This window comes from Humulus lupulus, chromosome 3, assembly GCF_963169125.1.
Source record: "Humulus lupulus chromosome 3, drHumLupu1.1, whole genome shotgun sequence".
NCBI classification, from domain to species: Eukaryota; Viridiplantae; Streptophyta; class Magnoliopsida; order Rosales; family Cannabaceae; genus Humulus; species Humulus lupulus.
In genome coordinates, this window is record NC_084795.1 from 79,979,808 (window position 1) to 79,994,017 (window position 14,210).

General features: G+C 37.0%; 1 protein-coding gene across 3 annotated transcripts; it reads right to left on the minus strand.

The window, feature by feature from the left end:
* Positions 1-10,229: 10,229 nt before the first annotated feature.
* On the minus strand, positions 10,230-13,682 carry LOC133821213 (uncharacterized). Of its 3 annotated transcripts, none has more exons than XR_009887382.1 (3): positions 11,929-12,048; positions 11,200-11,311; positions 10,230-10,996 (listed from the first exon to the last, which is right to left on the minus strand). XR_009887382.1 is itself a non-coding variant. In XM_062253655.1 (3 exons), exons 1-3 carry the CDS (start codon positions 13,598-13,600, stop codon positions 10,806-10,808), a joined length of 345 nt encoding a protein of 114 aa, XP_062109639.1. In that variant the 5' UTR covers positions 13,601-13,682; the 3' UTR covers positions 10,230-10,805. The 3 variants fall into 3 exon arrangements, 2 of the variants coding, with proteins under 2 accessions (XP_062109639.1, XP_062109638.1); XM_062253655.1 differs by lacking the exon at positions 11,929-12,048 and adding an exon at positions 13,553-13,682 and having other exon boundaries at positions 11,200-11,305; XM_062253654.1 differs by lacking the exon at positions 11,929-12,048 and adding an exon at positions 13,553-13,682.
* Between the last annotated feature and the right edge of the window lie 528 nt (positions 13,683-14,210).

Genomic DNA, 14,210 nt, shown 5'->3' on the forward strand with positions numbered 1-14,210 from the left:
ACAAAAAATAAACTCAAAGCCGAGCTTTGCATGAGGATTTGTTGTGGCCACGACCACCACATCTACTGCACTTACGCATTGTAACTGGTTTTTCCCCGCCAAATGGCCAACAGTTTGTCCTTGGTCTTCCTAGCTTTGGCTTTTTTGGGCGACCAACTTGTTGTTTCTCTATGGGTACACCAACTACCATATTCTTAATGTCATCTGGAAGTATCCAGTCATCCTCGTTCCCAGTTGGGTAAATGGTTTCTTTGTACGAATTCCTCCATGACTCAATGGTGTAAAACGGTGAACACAAAGAGTAAAGGTTCACTCCACGATCTATAGCTGCTGCAGCTGCATGGGGACAAGGTGTGCCTATGAGCTGTAATACCCCACATGAGCATGATTTCGTCATCAAATTCATCTCAGCATCGTTGTCTACACCAGTTACATGAAACTCGAATTGACCAAGGGCATAGACATTCATGAACCATCCTTTGTCAGCATTGTTCGATACATCTGCCTCCATCATGGTGGATAATTTGGTGGTAGTCTTCTCTGTCACACTACGTCGTTCAAAAAACCAAGACTGTAGTGTGAACAGAATGAATTCTAAAAAAATTGTAACTGGAAAGGTTCTTGCATCCTTGGTCTTGTTGTTGAAGCTTTCAGCGTAGTTGCTTGTCATTATATTGTATCGTTTTCCAGGAAAGAAAGGACGAGACCACTTATCGAAACCAATTCCCTCCAAATAGGCAGCTATAGGAGGATCCATTCGCTTAATATTTTCAAAATGCTTTAGAAATTCGGTCTTCTTCCATTCATAGGCTGCTGCCCACATCTCACTGTGACAGTGATCAGTCTTGAACTTGGCTTTCACATTCATACTGATGTGATGGTAGCATGCGCCGTGGTAGGCATCAGGAAAGACAGCCTCTAGAGCATGAATAATACTCGCATGCCTATCTGACACGAAAGCCACGTCATCAACGTCCCCAATGGCTTCCTTCAACTTCGTCATGAAATATTTCCACGAGTTGTGGTTCTCACTATCCACCAACCCAAAGGCAATTGGATATAAATGACTATTCGCATCCAAAGCAACGACACATAGCATGTGGCCACCGTACTTATTCTTCAAGAACGTGCCATCCACACATATCACAGGATGACAAAATTTGAATCCTCGCCTACAAACTCCAAGGGAAAAGAAGCAATATAGGAAACGACCATCTTCAGCGAAAAAATCAGTAATTGTACCTGGATTCTTTTGCTGCAACATGTGCAAGTACGATGGAAACTTGCAATACGAATCCTCATATGTCCCCCTAACATACGTAAGTGCCTTCTCTCTACATCTCCATGCCTTTTCATAACTCATATCAATACCAAAATTTTTCTTCATATCCTCCTTTATGTTGTTTTCCATGTAACCGGTCCCATCAATTGCGTATTTGTTCTTTATGAGGTGTCCAACGACCCACGGTGCAGCTTGACGATTACCTTTTTGTCGCACTTCTATTGAGCATGTGTGTACGCTCTTGTATACCGTGATCTCAAACATGGGGGACATTGGTTGTTTTTTCCCTCTCAGTCTCCAACAACAGTCAGGATCTTTGCATGTGATATACCACACGTCAGTACCAGACTTTTTCACCATATACTCAAAGTTATTCTTCATTGCAAATAGAGCAGCTTTGGTTTTTAAATCAATCTTGTCCTCAAAAGTCTTCCCAACATATATTTCTCCCATTGGTCCACCAGATGATGAGGAATGAGTTTTAGCAGATGCCTCAATATCTTCTTTTGTAAACATTGGGGCACTCCATCTGGTGTGATCTTCTCTTGATACAATTGTCTCCCTCCACCCAGTGTTATCTTCTGTCCTAGCAGGTTGATTACTGCTTCGAGCAGGTGCTCGGCGTCCTAGAGTTGGGAGGTGTGCCTGTGCAAGAGGCAGTCCTGACTCTTCTTCTACTTGTTGGGCTTGGGAAATGTCTAACTCCTCATTTGAAACATCTGCACTATAATACGAGTCATCCTCGGAACCATCATCATCATCTTCAAAGCAATTACCAACTGGATCATCATTCACATAGGGATCGTACTCATATGCCTCAAGCACACCTGTGGGACCTCCTTGTGGTATATCAAGCTGAATAGTAGCCATCGGATCAGTAACTGGAACAAAAGTGCCCGCCTCGCTAAGATGCTTATAACTGCTACCTGCAGGAGATGGATCTATACTGGTCGTGTCTTTTTTGTTCACACTAGGAGAAGGATCTGATATGACATTCTTCTTAACTGGAGTCACACATAAGACTGCCCGTTCATTCAAGCTTATTCCTAAGAATACACGAACTTGACGATCATTCTTCAATTGAACCAGTGCAAATGGTTGCTCGCCGCATACGTATGGCACCTCGAGTTTCAATTCATACACCTCTCTATCCACCTGAAATGTCTCGTGCAGTATGTCAAGTAGTTGCAAGTAAGTGACATCATTCTCTACTGGTATCACTTCACCTTCAGCATCCTTAAAATACCATTTCCTACCATGCATTTCCCAAACACCGTTGTAAGAAACAAATACGTAAACAGTAGAACCTGAAATAAAAAAACACAAATACAGTTAGCTGAAAAATAGATGGTAGGAAATGGTATTTTAATGATGCTGAAAAACATGACCATCGAGCTTGCATCGAGCATGCACGAAATAGTGAGAATGCACATTACCATCGAGCTGGCATCGAGTAGCTATCGAGTAACCATCGAGCACAACATACAACGTAAAAAAATATGTGCCAACGAGCTTGCATCGAGCAGGCATCGAACATCCATCGAGCATGAATGAAATAGTGATAATGCACATTACCATCGAGTACCCATCGAGTAGGTATTGAGTACCCATCGAGTACAACATACAACGTAAAAAATGATGTGCCATCGAGCTTGCATTGAGCAGGCATTGAGCATGCATGAAATAGTGAGAATGCACATTACCATCGAGTACCCATCAAGTAGGTATCGAGTACCCATCGAGTACAACATGCAACGTAAAAAATGATGTGCCATCGAGCTTGCATCGAGCAGGCATCGAGCATCTATCGAGCATGCATGAAATAGTGAGAATGCACATTACCATCGAGTACCCATCGAGCAGAACATGCAACGCTAAAATTGGTGTGTCATCGAGCCTGCATCGAGCAGGCATCGAGCACCCATCGAGCACAACACTAACCCAAAAAATTCCCAGAAAACGCAGATCGACAAAAAACCAGAAAAAACCCAAAAAAATGTACAAATATTGCTCAGATCTATTCGAAATGCTCAAAAATTTTAAAGGAAACATCACTAATCCAAGTATTTAAGAAAAAATTGCTTACCCATTAAATTTTTCTCCAAGATTTCTCAACCCTTAATTTGGTCTTGATCCCCCTCTACAAATGGCTTTATTAGTGGTGGTCCCAAGGTCGATGGGGTTCTACTGTGGTGCTCTTAGTGGTGGTGTGAGGTGAGGTGAGGTGAGTGAGAGTGAGGAAGAAACAAGAAGAAGGAAGAGAGGAGGAAGGAAGAGAGGAGGAGGGAAGAGAGGAGATAGTTGTTTTTAGGGGTATTTTGGGTACTAGCAAAACTTTTGGCATTATTTTGTAATGTTAAAAATGCCTAGCATTATTTTGTATTACACCATATTATTAAGCATAAAAAGTCAAATTTTCCTTAATAAATATCAATTTCTATTTGTTTTAAAGGTATATTCTGTTAAATATTTAGAATATTCTGATAAAGTTAACAAAATAAACCGATAAAAAAAAATTATGTCAACTACACACTTTTTATATAGAATATATATATATATATTAGCAAGTTGTCCATCACCATTTTTGAAAATACACATTTTTGTGAAATTTTTTTAGTTATGTATTATTTAATCATGATTTATATGGTTTTAATGTTCACAAAGGATAAACATTCTCTACCATAAACTCATATCTATATATTTATATAAAGAAGAGCCCTAAAGAAGTGATGTGAGACTCTAAAATTACTCCAAAACACTTTTTCTATTTTTCTATTTTCCCATTTTCACATTTTTTAAAATATTTATTTAAAGGAGAGTCCCAAAAAAATTATGTGACACTCTAAAATTGCACTAAAACATTCGTTCTATTTTGTTATTTTTTCACATTTTTTTAATTCTTCTTTTTCAAATTTATGATTTTTAGATAATAATTAAATAAAAAAAAACTAAAATATTTAATTTTAAAAAATTAAAGAGCAAAAAATTTTAAAAAATGTATTTACGATTAATTAATAATTAAACAAAAAAAAACAAAAATATCTATCTAATTAAAAAAAATCTATTAAGGTGTTCCTGCTATAAGTTAGATAGACAAACTAATGAATTAATAAACCCATCAACTTCTCACATGGATCTGCACGACTTACACACTCCAAATTGCGTGACTTACGATCATAGAAGATATATTACTAGATCAATTAACTCGAAGGTTAATCTAAAAACTTATAATAGTAGTTTCCTTCAGATATGATCCATATTGATACTATCTCTACTTTAGAAATCTCTGAAGGAAGGATTTAGAAGAACATTTTTGACAATAAACACTCTGATATTTTATTACTTCGTAATTCTCTGCCTTACACAAAGAGGGATGATGGCCTTATATAGCCATCTACTCAAGCATACAAATTTAACCAAACTTAACCCATCCTAGTCAAAACCAACCATAGTTGGGACAGGATAAGGGATAAGATTCCCTAGAAAAGATAAGGGATAAGATTTCCTGACAAAAACAAAAGCATAAGGATAAGGGATAAGATTCCCCGACAAAAGTAAAAGGCTAAACAACAAAAGCATATGGCTAAAATACACTATAATTATTTAAATATTGTTTCATGGCTGGCCCCATAGTCAAAGTCATATGTTGGGTCTTCATGAAATGAGTTCCATCCTGTCAGTTCTTCTCCATCCTGATCACTACCAGCTGGAGGGCAGGCGTCGTAGTCTGTATACGCCACGTTCTATTCTTTTCCTGTGTACTAGAAGAGATAAGGGTCTTGCATATCTGCAGTGTCATCATATGGGTCCTGTGAATCTTCGAAGTAATTATTTTTTCGTAAAATTACCTCTTCAGTGTCGGTCAATTTGTACAGTGACAAATATTTTTGCTCTAATGTTTCTTCGAGTTTGGTGGCCTAATTTGTCTTATTTTTTGAAATATGGAAGGCTTCAAGGGCCCTCGTTATTTTGCAAGTATAGTTGGAAGGGAGTTTCTCCCAAGGAGCATCTTCTTCTGGCTTGGGCCATAGTTTAGGAGGTATAATCTGATTTTTCTCAAACAGACTTTTTTGGATGCCATGTATTCTTTCCCCCAAAGACCACATAATGGCTCTTCTTTTGACCCGTAGACTTCGAATGTTGGATTGGTAACTATATTCTGTTCTTCATCAAGCTTGGCATTAAGACTAAGAAAGAGAATAGTATAACAGTTCATTAGGCTGGCAACATCTGGGCCTGGTGGGTAGCTAAAAGTGGGCCTGTTATTTCAGACCTTTTTCCATTCTCCCAATGGGGCGAACCAGGACAGAATGTCCATTTGGACTTGGTAAGCTAGTTTGAACCTTTCTTGGTCCAAGAAGGATTTTATGGATGTGTGCAAGGCCATAGTTTGTACTTCGACAGCTATGGTAAAAACACTGACCAAATACCATAAAAGGTGAGCTACTGGTTTTGGTGTGAAGATAGCATCTCAAAGAGGTATGATTTTGGAAAATGGATACTTTGGATGGATTCCAAAGTCATTTTGTATAGAAGGTCCAAGCTTGGAGATCATAAAATTCTGGAGAAAGATTGCTCTGTGGGTTGCTCCTTCTCTGGTTGATTTGTTGGATGTTTTCGAAAGGATATTCTTTGCATCCTGGAGAAAAGATTTGTTGTGTGAGACAAAAGAGGAAGTGGCCATCATGAATATGATTGGGATGGAATGTGATGATTTTTGGATGACAATGGGGATGGTTCTTGGTGAGTATCCTGAGGCTAGCTTTATAGCAGGGGGTGATCTGGATAAGAAATCAGCCACAGTATTGTCTTTGCCTTGAATGTGTTTAATGTCAAAAGAGTAGTTGTCAAACCAAACTACCAATCTCAAAGCTGGGCATTTGTCGTTTTGCTCTTTTTTAGACCAATCATTCCTTTTGACCGACAAAGTCTGTTTCTTCCAAGAAATGATGACCTATCGGATGGAATTCAAATTTTGTAATACCCATCTTTATCGCCAACAATTATTTAAGGGTAGAATGATAATGGAGCTGAGAGTCTTTGAAGTGGCCACTCTTGTATCCACATATTTTTCCTTTCCCTGTCTTGTCTTGTTCAAGTAGGGCCGCTCCCCAATACCGATCACTAGCGTCTGTTTGTAGGATTCTTTTTCCATCAGAAGGAATCTGTAGAGGTGGTAGTGTCTGCATTATCTCATTTAGTTTTTTGACTGCTACAGTTTGCTCTTGTGACCATGGTGGAGTTTGCTTTTTAAGCATGTCATTGAGTGGTCTTGTCATTTCCGAAAGTCGCCGGACAAAATCCCGTAAATAGTTTACGATTCCTAGGAACTGTTGAATTTGGACCTTTGTGAAGTCCTTTTTGGGAAATTTTAACAACTCTTGGGCTATGTGCGGTTGGGCTTCATATTGGCCTTTAATAAGCTTCATTCCTAGAAAGCCAATTTGGGCTTGTCCAATGATCATCTTCTTTTCGGATAGCATGACCCCATGGGCTTCTGTGAGAGAAATGAACTGGGCTAGAAGATTGTGATGGGCTTGTTCATCTTGTGAGAAGAGCAATATATCATCAATGTAGATTAGGGCCTTATCTAGAATGGGGCCATAGATTTTAGTCATGGCCTTTTGAAACAGTGATGGGGCTGTTTTGAGACCAAAGGGAAGGACAGTCCATTCATAGTGGTGATTTGGAATGCAAAATGTTGTTTTGGGCCTATCTTCTTCTTTGATACCCAACTGCCAAAATCCCGCCTTTAGATCGAATTTTGAAAATATCCGAGCCTTTGACAGGCTTGCAAATAAGGAATTTTTGTTTGGTGGAGGAAATTTATCATCTGCCAAAAATTCATTCAGGGGCTTATAATTGATGACCGACCTCTGTTTTCCCCGAGCTTGTTCTGATCTTATATTGACGTAGAAAGCATGGCATGCCCATGAAGAGGTGGTTGGCTCGATTAATCCTTGTTGTTGTAGTTCTTTACATTCCTCAGTTGCCATTTTCTGATGCTCTGGGGTCATGCCTGTGTGGCTTGCCTTGATAGGGTTAACATCTTCATTGAGCTTGAATGGTAAACTGATGAAGAACTGGTGATTTTTCCACAGAGGGCGTTCACATTTCTGGAGGAATTCGGCATGACTTGCGACACAGGAATTTTCTATGAGCCATTGTTTGACCTTGGAGAATGGATCAGGAGGCATGAGAAAATATTTTGGTATGGATTCCCATGGAGCAAAATTTTGTTTGTAACCGAGGCCACCAGGAAGGATTCGTAAACCCTTTTTCTTGGTGTAGACATCAAAACCAATAATTAGATCTTTCCCTGGTAATTTTGAACCAATTACTCTATGAATGATAGAGCATCCTGGGAAGAACTGTAATTTAATTGGTTTACTGATGAGCTCTGTATAGAAGATGCTTCCATTTGCAGCGTGGAAGAATTGTTTTTCTTTCCTCCAATATTCTGGAGGGAGAACATCAGGGTTCATCATGGTGTATGATGCTCCCGTGTCGAAGAAGGCTGCTACTTTGACTGGCCGAGCATACATTGTAGAGAGGATCTGCATGGAGATGATTGGCGATGGTTGTATTGTATTGATAGCTGCCATGTAGTAGAATTCATCTGAAGCCTTCTGTTGTTCGAATGCACAGAGGGATTCTGGATTTATCTCATCATCAATAGAGAAGATGGATTCTAGATCATTTTCTTCAAGAGATATGCCCGTTTTTGTTGAATGTGGGAGATTAGTTTGACGGTTTTCCCTTTGGGGCATTGCTTGGTATAATTTCCTTTGTCGCCACAGTTGAAACATTTGTCGGACAACTTCTTGAAAGAACGCTTCCTCCTTAGAAACTTGAATGAGTGACGTCCTTGTTCTTTTGAGGATTTAAAGGTCCTAAAGGCTTTAAACCTTTTGTTGTGTTTCCTTTTTCCTGGAAGAGAAGAACATGCCGATTCTGATTGACATTTGATTCATAGGTCCTTTTGGCTGCAAACCTTTCCGAGCTTCTTGGATTGTTTCATGAATTCTTGGATAAATTTGTGCTGAGAGCACATCTTTTCCAATGCCTTTAGAACTAGTTGATAGATTTCTCCAATTGTAGCATCAGCTAAGGTTCTTCTTGTTCCTGAGAGAAGTCTGAAGGTTTCTTCTCCTAGTGGTTCTGGTATGGAAGAGAGGAAAGCCTGTTTTAGGTTTGGGTCATCAATTCCACCTATTTGGTAGAACCGTTTAGTCATCTTTTTGTAATGCTTCTCCAAATCTCTCTTATCCATTGAACAACATTTTAGTTTAAAGAATTCTGCATGAATTCTTTCAATGACTTGAGCGTCTTGTTCGCATAACTCAATATACAAATAGGTCAGGGCATTGGTGACAGATGGAAGTTGTAAAAACATCATTTGCCTGTAATTGCCCAGACTTGTCCACCAGTCTTGTAGGGTGCCTGTAAAACGGTAAACAAAGCCGAGGAGAATCGTTCCTGTCTGTGCTTTCGGTCTTTGTGATTCTAGGCTGAGCCAAGCTTGGAACCTTTCGCGTCATTTTGATGGAGGGAGGTCATCTAAAGTAAAAGTTTGAAAATTTGAACCTTTACTTTTTCGTTTTTGGGGAACATATGGTGTTGTTGATTCAATTCAAATTTCGTCTTCGCTTGTGATAATTGGTTCGGTCTATGAGTTTGATTCAGCTGGTTGAACCATCAGATGTGGAAATGTTCCATCATCATCGCTGGATAAGGTTTTACTAGATAAGCTCTCGGGGTCACTCGGTATAGAATCATCAGAAGTTGAGCTCATTTCTTCAGACCAGTCATCTGAAGAATTGTCTGAACTAGCCGAAGAGCTTTGGTCATTCAAGTCCATTTCATTTTCTGCGATGTGGAGAGTGCTTGTATGTCGAATCATTTGTGACAGTGGATATGCGGCTGGATGAACCATAAGTTTCTTGAGTTCGTCTGTCGGTTGGCTTGGTGATTCTTTCTTCTTCCCCTTTTTTGTTTTCTATTGTTGGTTTTCATCAAGCATGCGTCTTAATCTTACAACAGAGTCCTCTTGTACAGTTCAAGTAATAGGAAAAGGCTGGGAGGTTTTTGGGATTGTAGCAAACTGCCAAGGGACAAACATTATAGTTATCCCGAACGAAGACAAGGTTCCCAAATAGCTAGTTGAAGGAGCTTTTGTCGGTTCTTGTTGGCAGAAATGATTCTTGATGGATTCATATTGAGTTTTAAGGCTCTTCATCTCGGCTGTTTTTTGCTAGGTATACTGGCATCGGAACTGAGTTTGCTTTGATGATGGCTAGAAGCTCTTCATGAGTCTGTTGGATCGTTGCAGTGAGTTTGTCGATGACAGTAGTCTGAGATTGTTTTACTGCCATCTCTATTTTGGTATTTTGTAACTCAACTTGCTTTAAGACCTTGTTTTGGGAAATCATATTTTCTAATTGCCAGTTGAGAACTTCTTTGGCCAGAGATACTTTTTTGAGAGACCCATCCGCGTTCCTGGTTGTAAGGTTTTGAACCACTACAAGAAAAAATGCTTTTAATAACACTGAAAATGTGTTATCAAAACATACGATAGCACTTTCTGATGTGTTAAGACCGACTATGTTATCGTAGGTCAGGGTACTTTACATAACACTTTATCAGTGTTATACAGATGTGTTATTGTATTGTCAACGATAACACAATTTTTGTGTTATTTTAATATATAGATAAGTGTTGAATTATGTTATTTATAGTCGATTATATAACACTTTTTTTGTGTTATACTACACTTTAGTATAACACTTTTTTTGTGTTATACTATACTTTAGTATAGCACATTTTTTGTGTTATACTAAACTTTAGTATAACACATTATTTGTGTTATATTAGCTTAGAGATACATAATCTTTTTTTACTTACACAAAACTAGGAAAACAAATATGAAATTTGAAGCCAAATAAGGTAACATAAATAGATTTTTATTAATTACTCAAATGTAATTACAATATTTAGTCTACTAGTCTAGGCTTAAAAAATCATATTACAACATAATTTATGCCCAATTCAGATTCCTTTATCACTAAATACAAAACAAGAAATGTATAAAAAAATTAGTGAAATACATTCTTCCATTGTTTGCATCAATATCTCGATGGCTTTGCAGTTTCTTTGAAAGTGTTATGCTTCAAAAACAGGTCAGTAAATGCCACCCTCAAGTTCTTAACCTCTCTATCGAATTCACTTGGTGTCCTTTGCCTGCAAGATCCTAGAAAATGGAGTAGGATCCACCAAAAACTGAGATAAGTCTACATATCAGTGCTTGAAGTATCATACAAAAATAAAACTGTAAAACCCACATAGCTCTTACCATTTTCTGAAAGTTTTTTCAAGACTACAGTATGTATTCCATCTTTTAGATACCACAAATTGTCAACAGCAGCAACTAAATTACTTGTAACTAAACTATACTAAATTTCTATGACTAGAATGATAGTAAATTACAAAAAAAGGACTTCTGGAAAAACATACTGATGCATACTCACACTTGCTTGAAAAACTTTGAGGTGTTAGGAATGTCATCATTTGCAGAAGGCAAGAACTTTGTTGCTAACTCAAGAAGCATAGATTGCACAGATAAAAATTTCTCCCTCAGCATGACATTGTACTCATACAAACATTTGAGATTCTTTTGAACATCAGACATATCCATTTCTGAAGAATCCTTCAACTCTGTAGCGAACAGCAACAAAATGGAATAACTATCGTGGCAAAGTAAATCCAAAAATGGTTAGAAGAATTTCCATAAAGAATGAAAAAAACATTTGCTCTCAGGCTTATGGCTTTAGAAATAACATTTCACAGCACCCGTCCTTGCCTCAAATAGGAAGGCAAAGAAATGGACTAGCGATCAAAACTTCAGAGTAAGTTGTTACCTAAGGTAGGTGGTAGAGGAATGTTGGCATGAGATAAAGAGAATGAAACAAGCTGGGATGAACTTTCCTTGCATGATCCACCAGATTGTTGTTCTTCCTCATGTTTCTGTGACTGGAAAAGATGAGCATTTCAAAATTATAAAATTCACGAGTACTTGACACACAAAGATGTGATTACATATACATTTTTAAACTAGAAAATATAAAGCAAATAACACCCAAACAAGGAGGCAATGAGCTAGTTATTTATATCAAAATATCATTAAAAAAGAGGTTGATATGCAAAATATCTCTAATAGGTTTGCAAACTAAGAGTGACATGGGCCATATTTTGAGCAACACCATAGTAAGTTAATATTTTGGACTGGCTTTTACAGCAAAAACTTATGGAATCTGGTTTAACTTCACATTGTCCATTTAAAACCTTGTGAAGAACATTGGACCTTCCAGTGGTAGCTTAAGATGGGACCAGAGACTAAGGACAGACATCAACAGTGAATGTACCATCTCAAATTCATGTAGTGCTTTCTCATCAAACTTTCTAACATATGTAGTAGCGACTATCAAATAATGGTTGTCAAGTAACTTGATTAGAATAGTCAACTAGAGGTAAATAGAATGGAAATATTGAGAGATGACATCGAAGTATGCAGAACACTCTTACTTGAAGATACGTAGTGAATAATAGACCGTGCGTTAACTAAAATACAAACATGAAAAGCAACTCACGTGTTCACCCCGAGAATCTGACTTCTCTTCAAGACTCAAAGCAGTTTCTGGTATCAGAGACTTGGTTCTACAAGTGCGGGAATGATTTGGAGCAGAAATCTACACAGAAAAAAATTCAAAATAAAATGACATGAAAGAAGATAAGATTAAAATTAATTAACTTCGGGAACAGACACACACATGGCTACCTTAGAATCTGTTCTGCTTTGTTGCCTATGTTTTTGTGATGATCCTTTTCTGCTGATAGATTTTAGCATATCACCACTGCAACATGATCCATTTTTCTTGTTGTCGTGGTCATCATCTAATATTCTAAAGCCCCATGTGTACATCACATATTTCCTCAACTAATCAAAACAAACATATCAGTAAGTTTAATTGGATTAAAACCACACCACAAAATAAATAGATACATAAAATTTCATCCTCAAGAAAGTGTTACCTTTTCCCAGTGTTCTAGTGTTTTTTGTCGATTTCTAATCATTCTTAATGTTTCATGGCGAAGCTTATTCTACATTCACACTACAGAAGAGAAAAGTTGAGCAACAACTTGGTCACATGTATATATTTCATAAAGGTGACATTTCTACCATGTTAGTCTCAAATTTTGCATATGTTTTCCTTGCAATAAATTTGATGATTTATGATAACAAAGATTTCAAAATATAAAAGGGAGAAGTATCATACTTGAACTAGTAAGAAGAAAAAAATGCCAATACTGATGCAATACAAGCCACCATATTAGATAATTTATAGTTTCCTGATCATTAGAGAGAAAAATACATGTAGAAAAACACATAAGAAGTGATTTACCAGTGTGAACTCAGACACTGTAATGGCCTTTTTTCTATATTCTAAATTGAGATGTCACATAACCTTAGCCTTGTGGCAGTCACACAATACTTTTAATTAGAAGGTTGTAGCTTAATCATGTTCATTTGTTGAATGTATTTGGATTTTCTCATTATCTAATACTTCAATAAAATTTTGGATTTATGGCCATAAAAGGAACTAAGTCTTATTTTAAAAGAACTTGCAACTATCAGATGATAAAACAGAATTTTCCAGCATCCACAAATAATAAAATCTGTCAAAATAACAATTGAAGATCCTCACCTCTTGCAGTCCCTTTGTTCAAAGTATTACCCAGAAAAATAATTTTCTTCATAATATCTTTTAATTTGAGGGAATTCCGAACTTATTAAATAGAGCATAAAACTACCCAAGTCAAAACAGATTCTCAAAACTGCATGGAAGAATTTAAGTAGCACAGGGATCTGTCAATACAGTAAAGATATCAAATTCTGCAAGAAAAAATTCATCATCAGGAGCTGCTTACCTCTTCACATGCAGAGTTCACAGTATTCAAACTCTTTTTAAATTCTGAAATTTGTAATAATAAAGTTGTCCTGTACTTTTCTACTTGTCTAATCCTGCAACTCAATGACTAAAGATATTTCACTGTATTGAATTATACGGTGCTCTCAGTTCGTCCTAAATTAAAAAACAAATGAGGGTTCAGATATCCATGCCAATAAGAGGACAAATTGTAAGTTAAGAAAAACTGTAAGTCTCAAGTTTCCTAGTCCAAGAAAGAAGGAAATAAAAAAGCCTCCAATCTTACAGGAACTGTGAAAAATCTTCCAGGCCTTAATCTTATGCTCCATTTCATTGCTTTAAATTCTGGATTGTGACGATTTGAAATCCCTTCATTTCTGAATATTCTACCAAACTCATAAACTTTTTCAAACCCTCCAACCTGTCATCCACAGAGATTTAATTTTAGTGCAAAAGATTAAATATAATATGGAGAGAAAAGTAAATATATATATATATTGTAAGAAATGAGAACTTTAATAAACTAATGAATGGGAATAGTTATATAAACCAATTTTAAAAAAAAAAGTAAAATCTATTAAGAGGAGAAATTTGGTGTAGGCATAGAGACAGATAAGAATTTGTCTGTATGTGTTCTCTTGTACATATATAAAGAAGAGCTCAAGAATTATCATTAAAAGACAAATGAATTTCTTATAAATGCTGTCAGCCTTGAGAAATCTACATTGGAAACAACGAATGTTTTATAAAATCTTTACACAGAAAAATCTTGCTTAGCAAAACAATACTGCCATGGAAGTGATAAAATCTGACATATACACACAAACTAATAAATAAAAATTAGAAAGCAGCTTCGGGAAAATGACCAAGTTAAACTGGAGAAATTACACCTTGGAAATACCAGAGGGCGGTTGAAGAGATTATGCATGTTAGTATAGCACTCG

What these genes read in the sequence shown, in the direction of transcription:
- LOC133821213 (XM_062253654.1), bottom strand. Translation starts at nt 13,600, where the DNA reads ATGAAATGGAGCATAAGATTAAGGCCTGGAAGATTTTTCACAGTTCCT. An exon ending in GAAGATTTTTCACAGTTCCT is followed by an intron (nt 11,312 to 13,552) that starts GTAAGATTGGAG and finishes CATCTTTTCCAG; the next exon opens with TCACAGAAACATGAGGAAGA. An exon ending in TCCTCTACCACCTACCTTAG is followed by an intron (nt 10,997 to 11,199) that starts GTAACAACTTAC and finishes TGTTCGCTACAG; the next exon opens with AGTTGAAGGATTCTTCAGAA.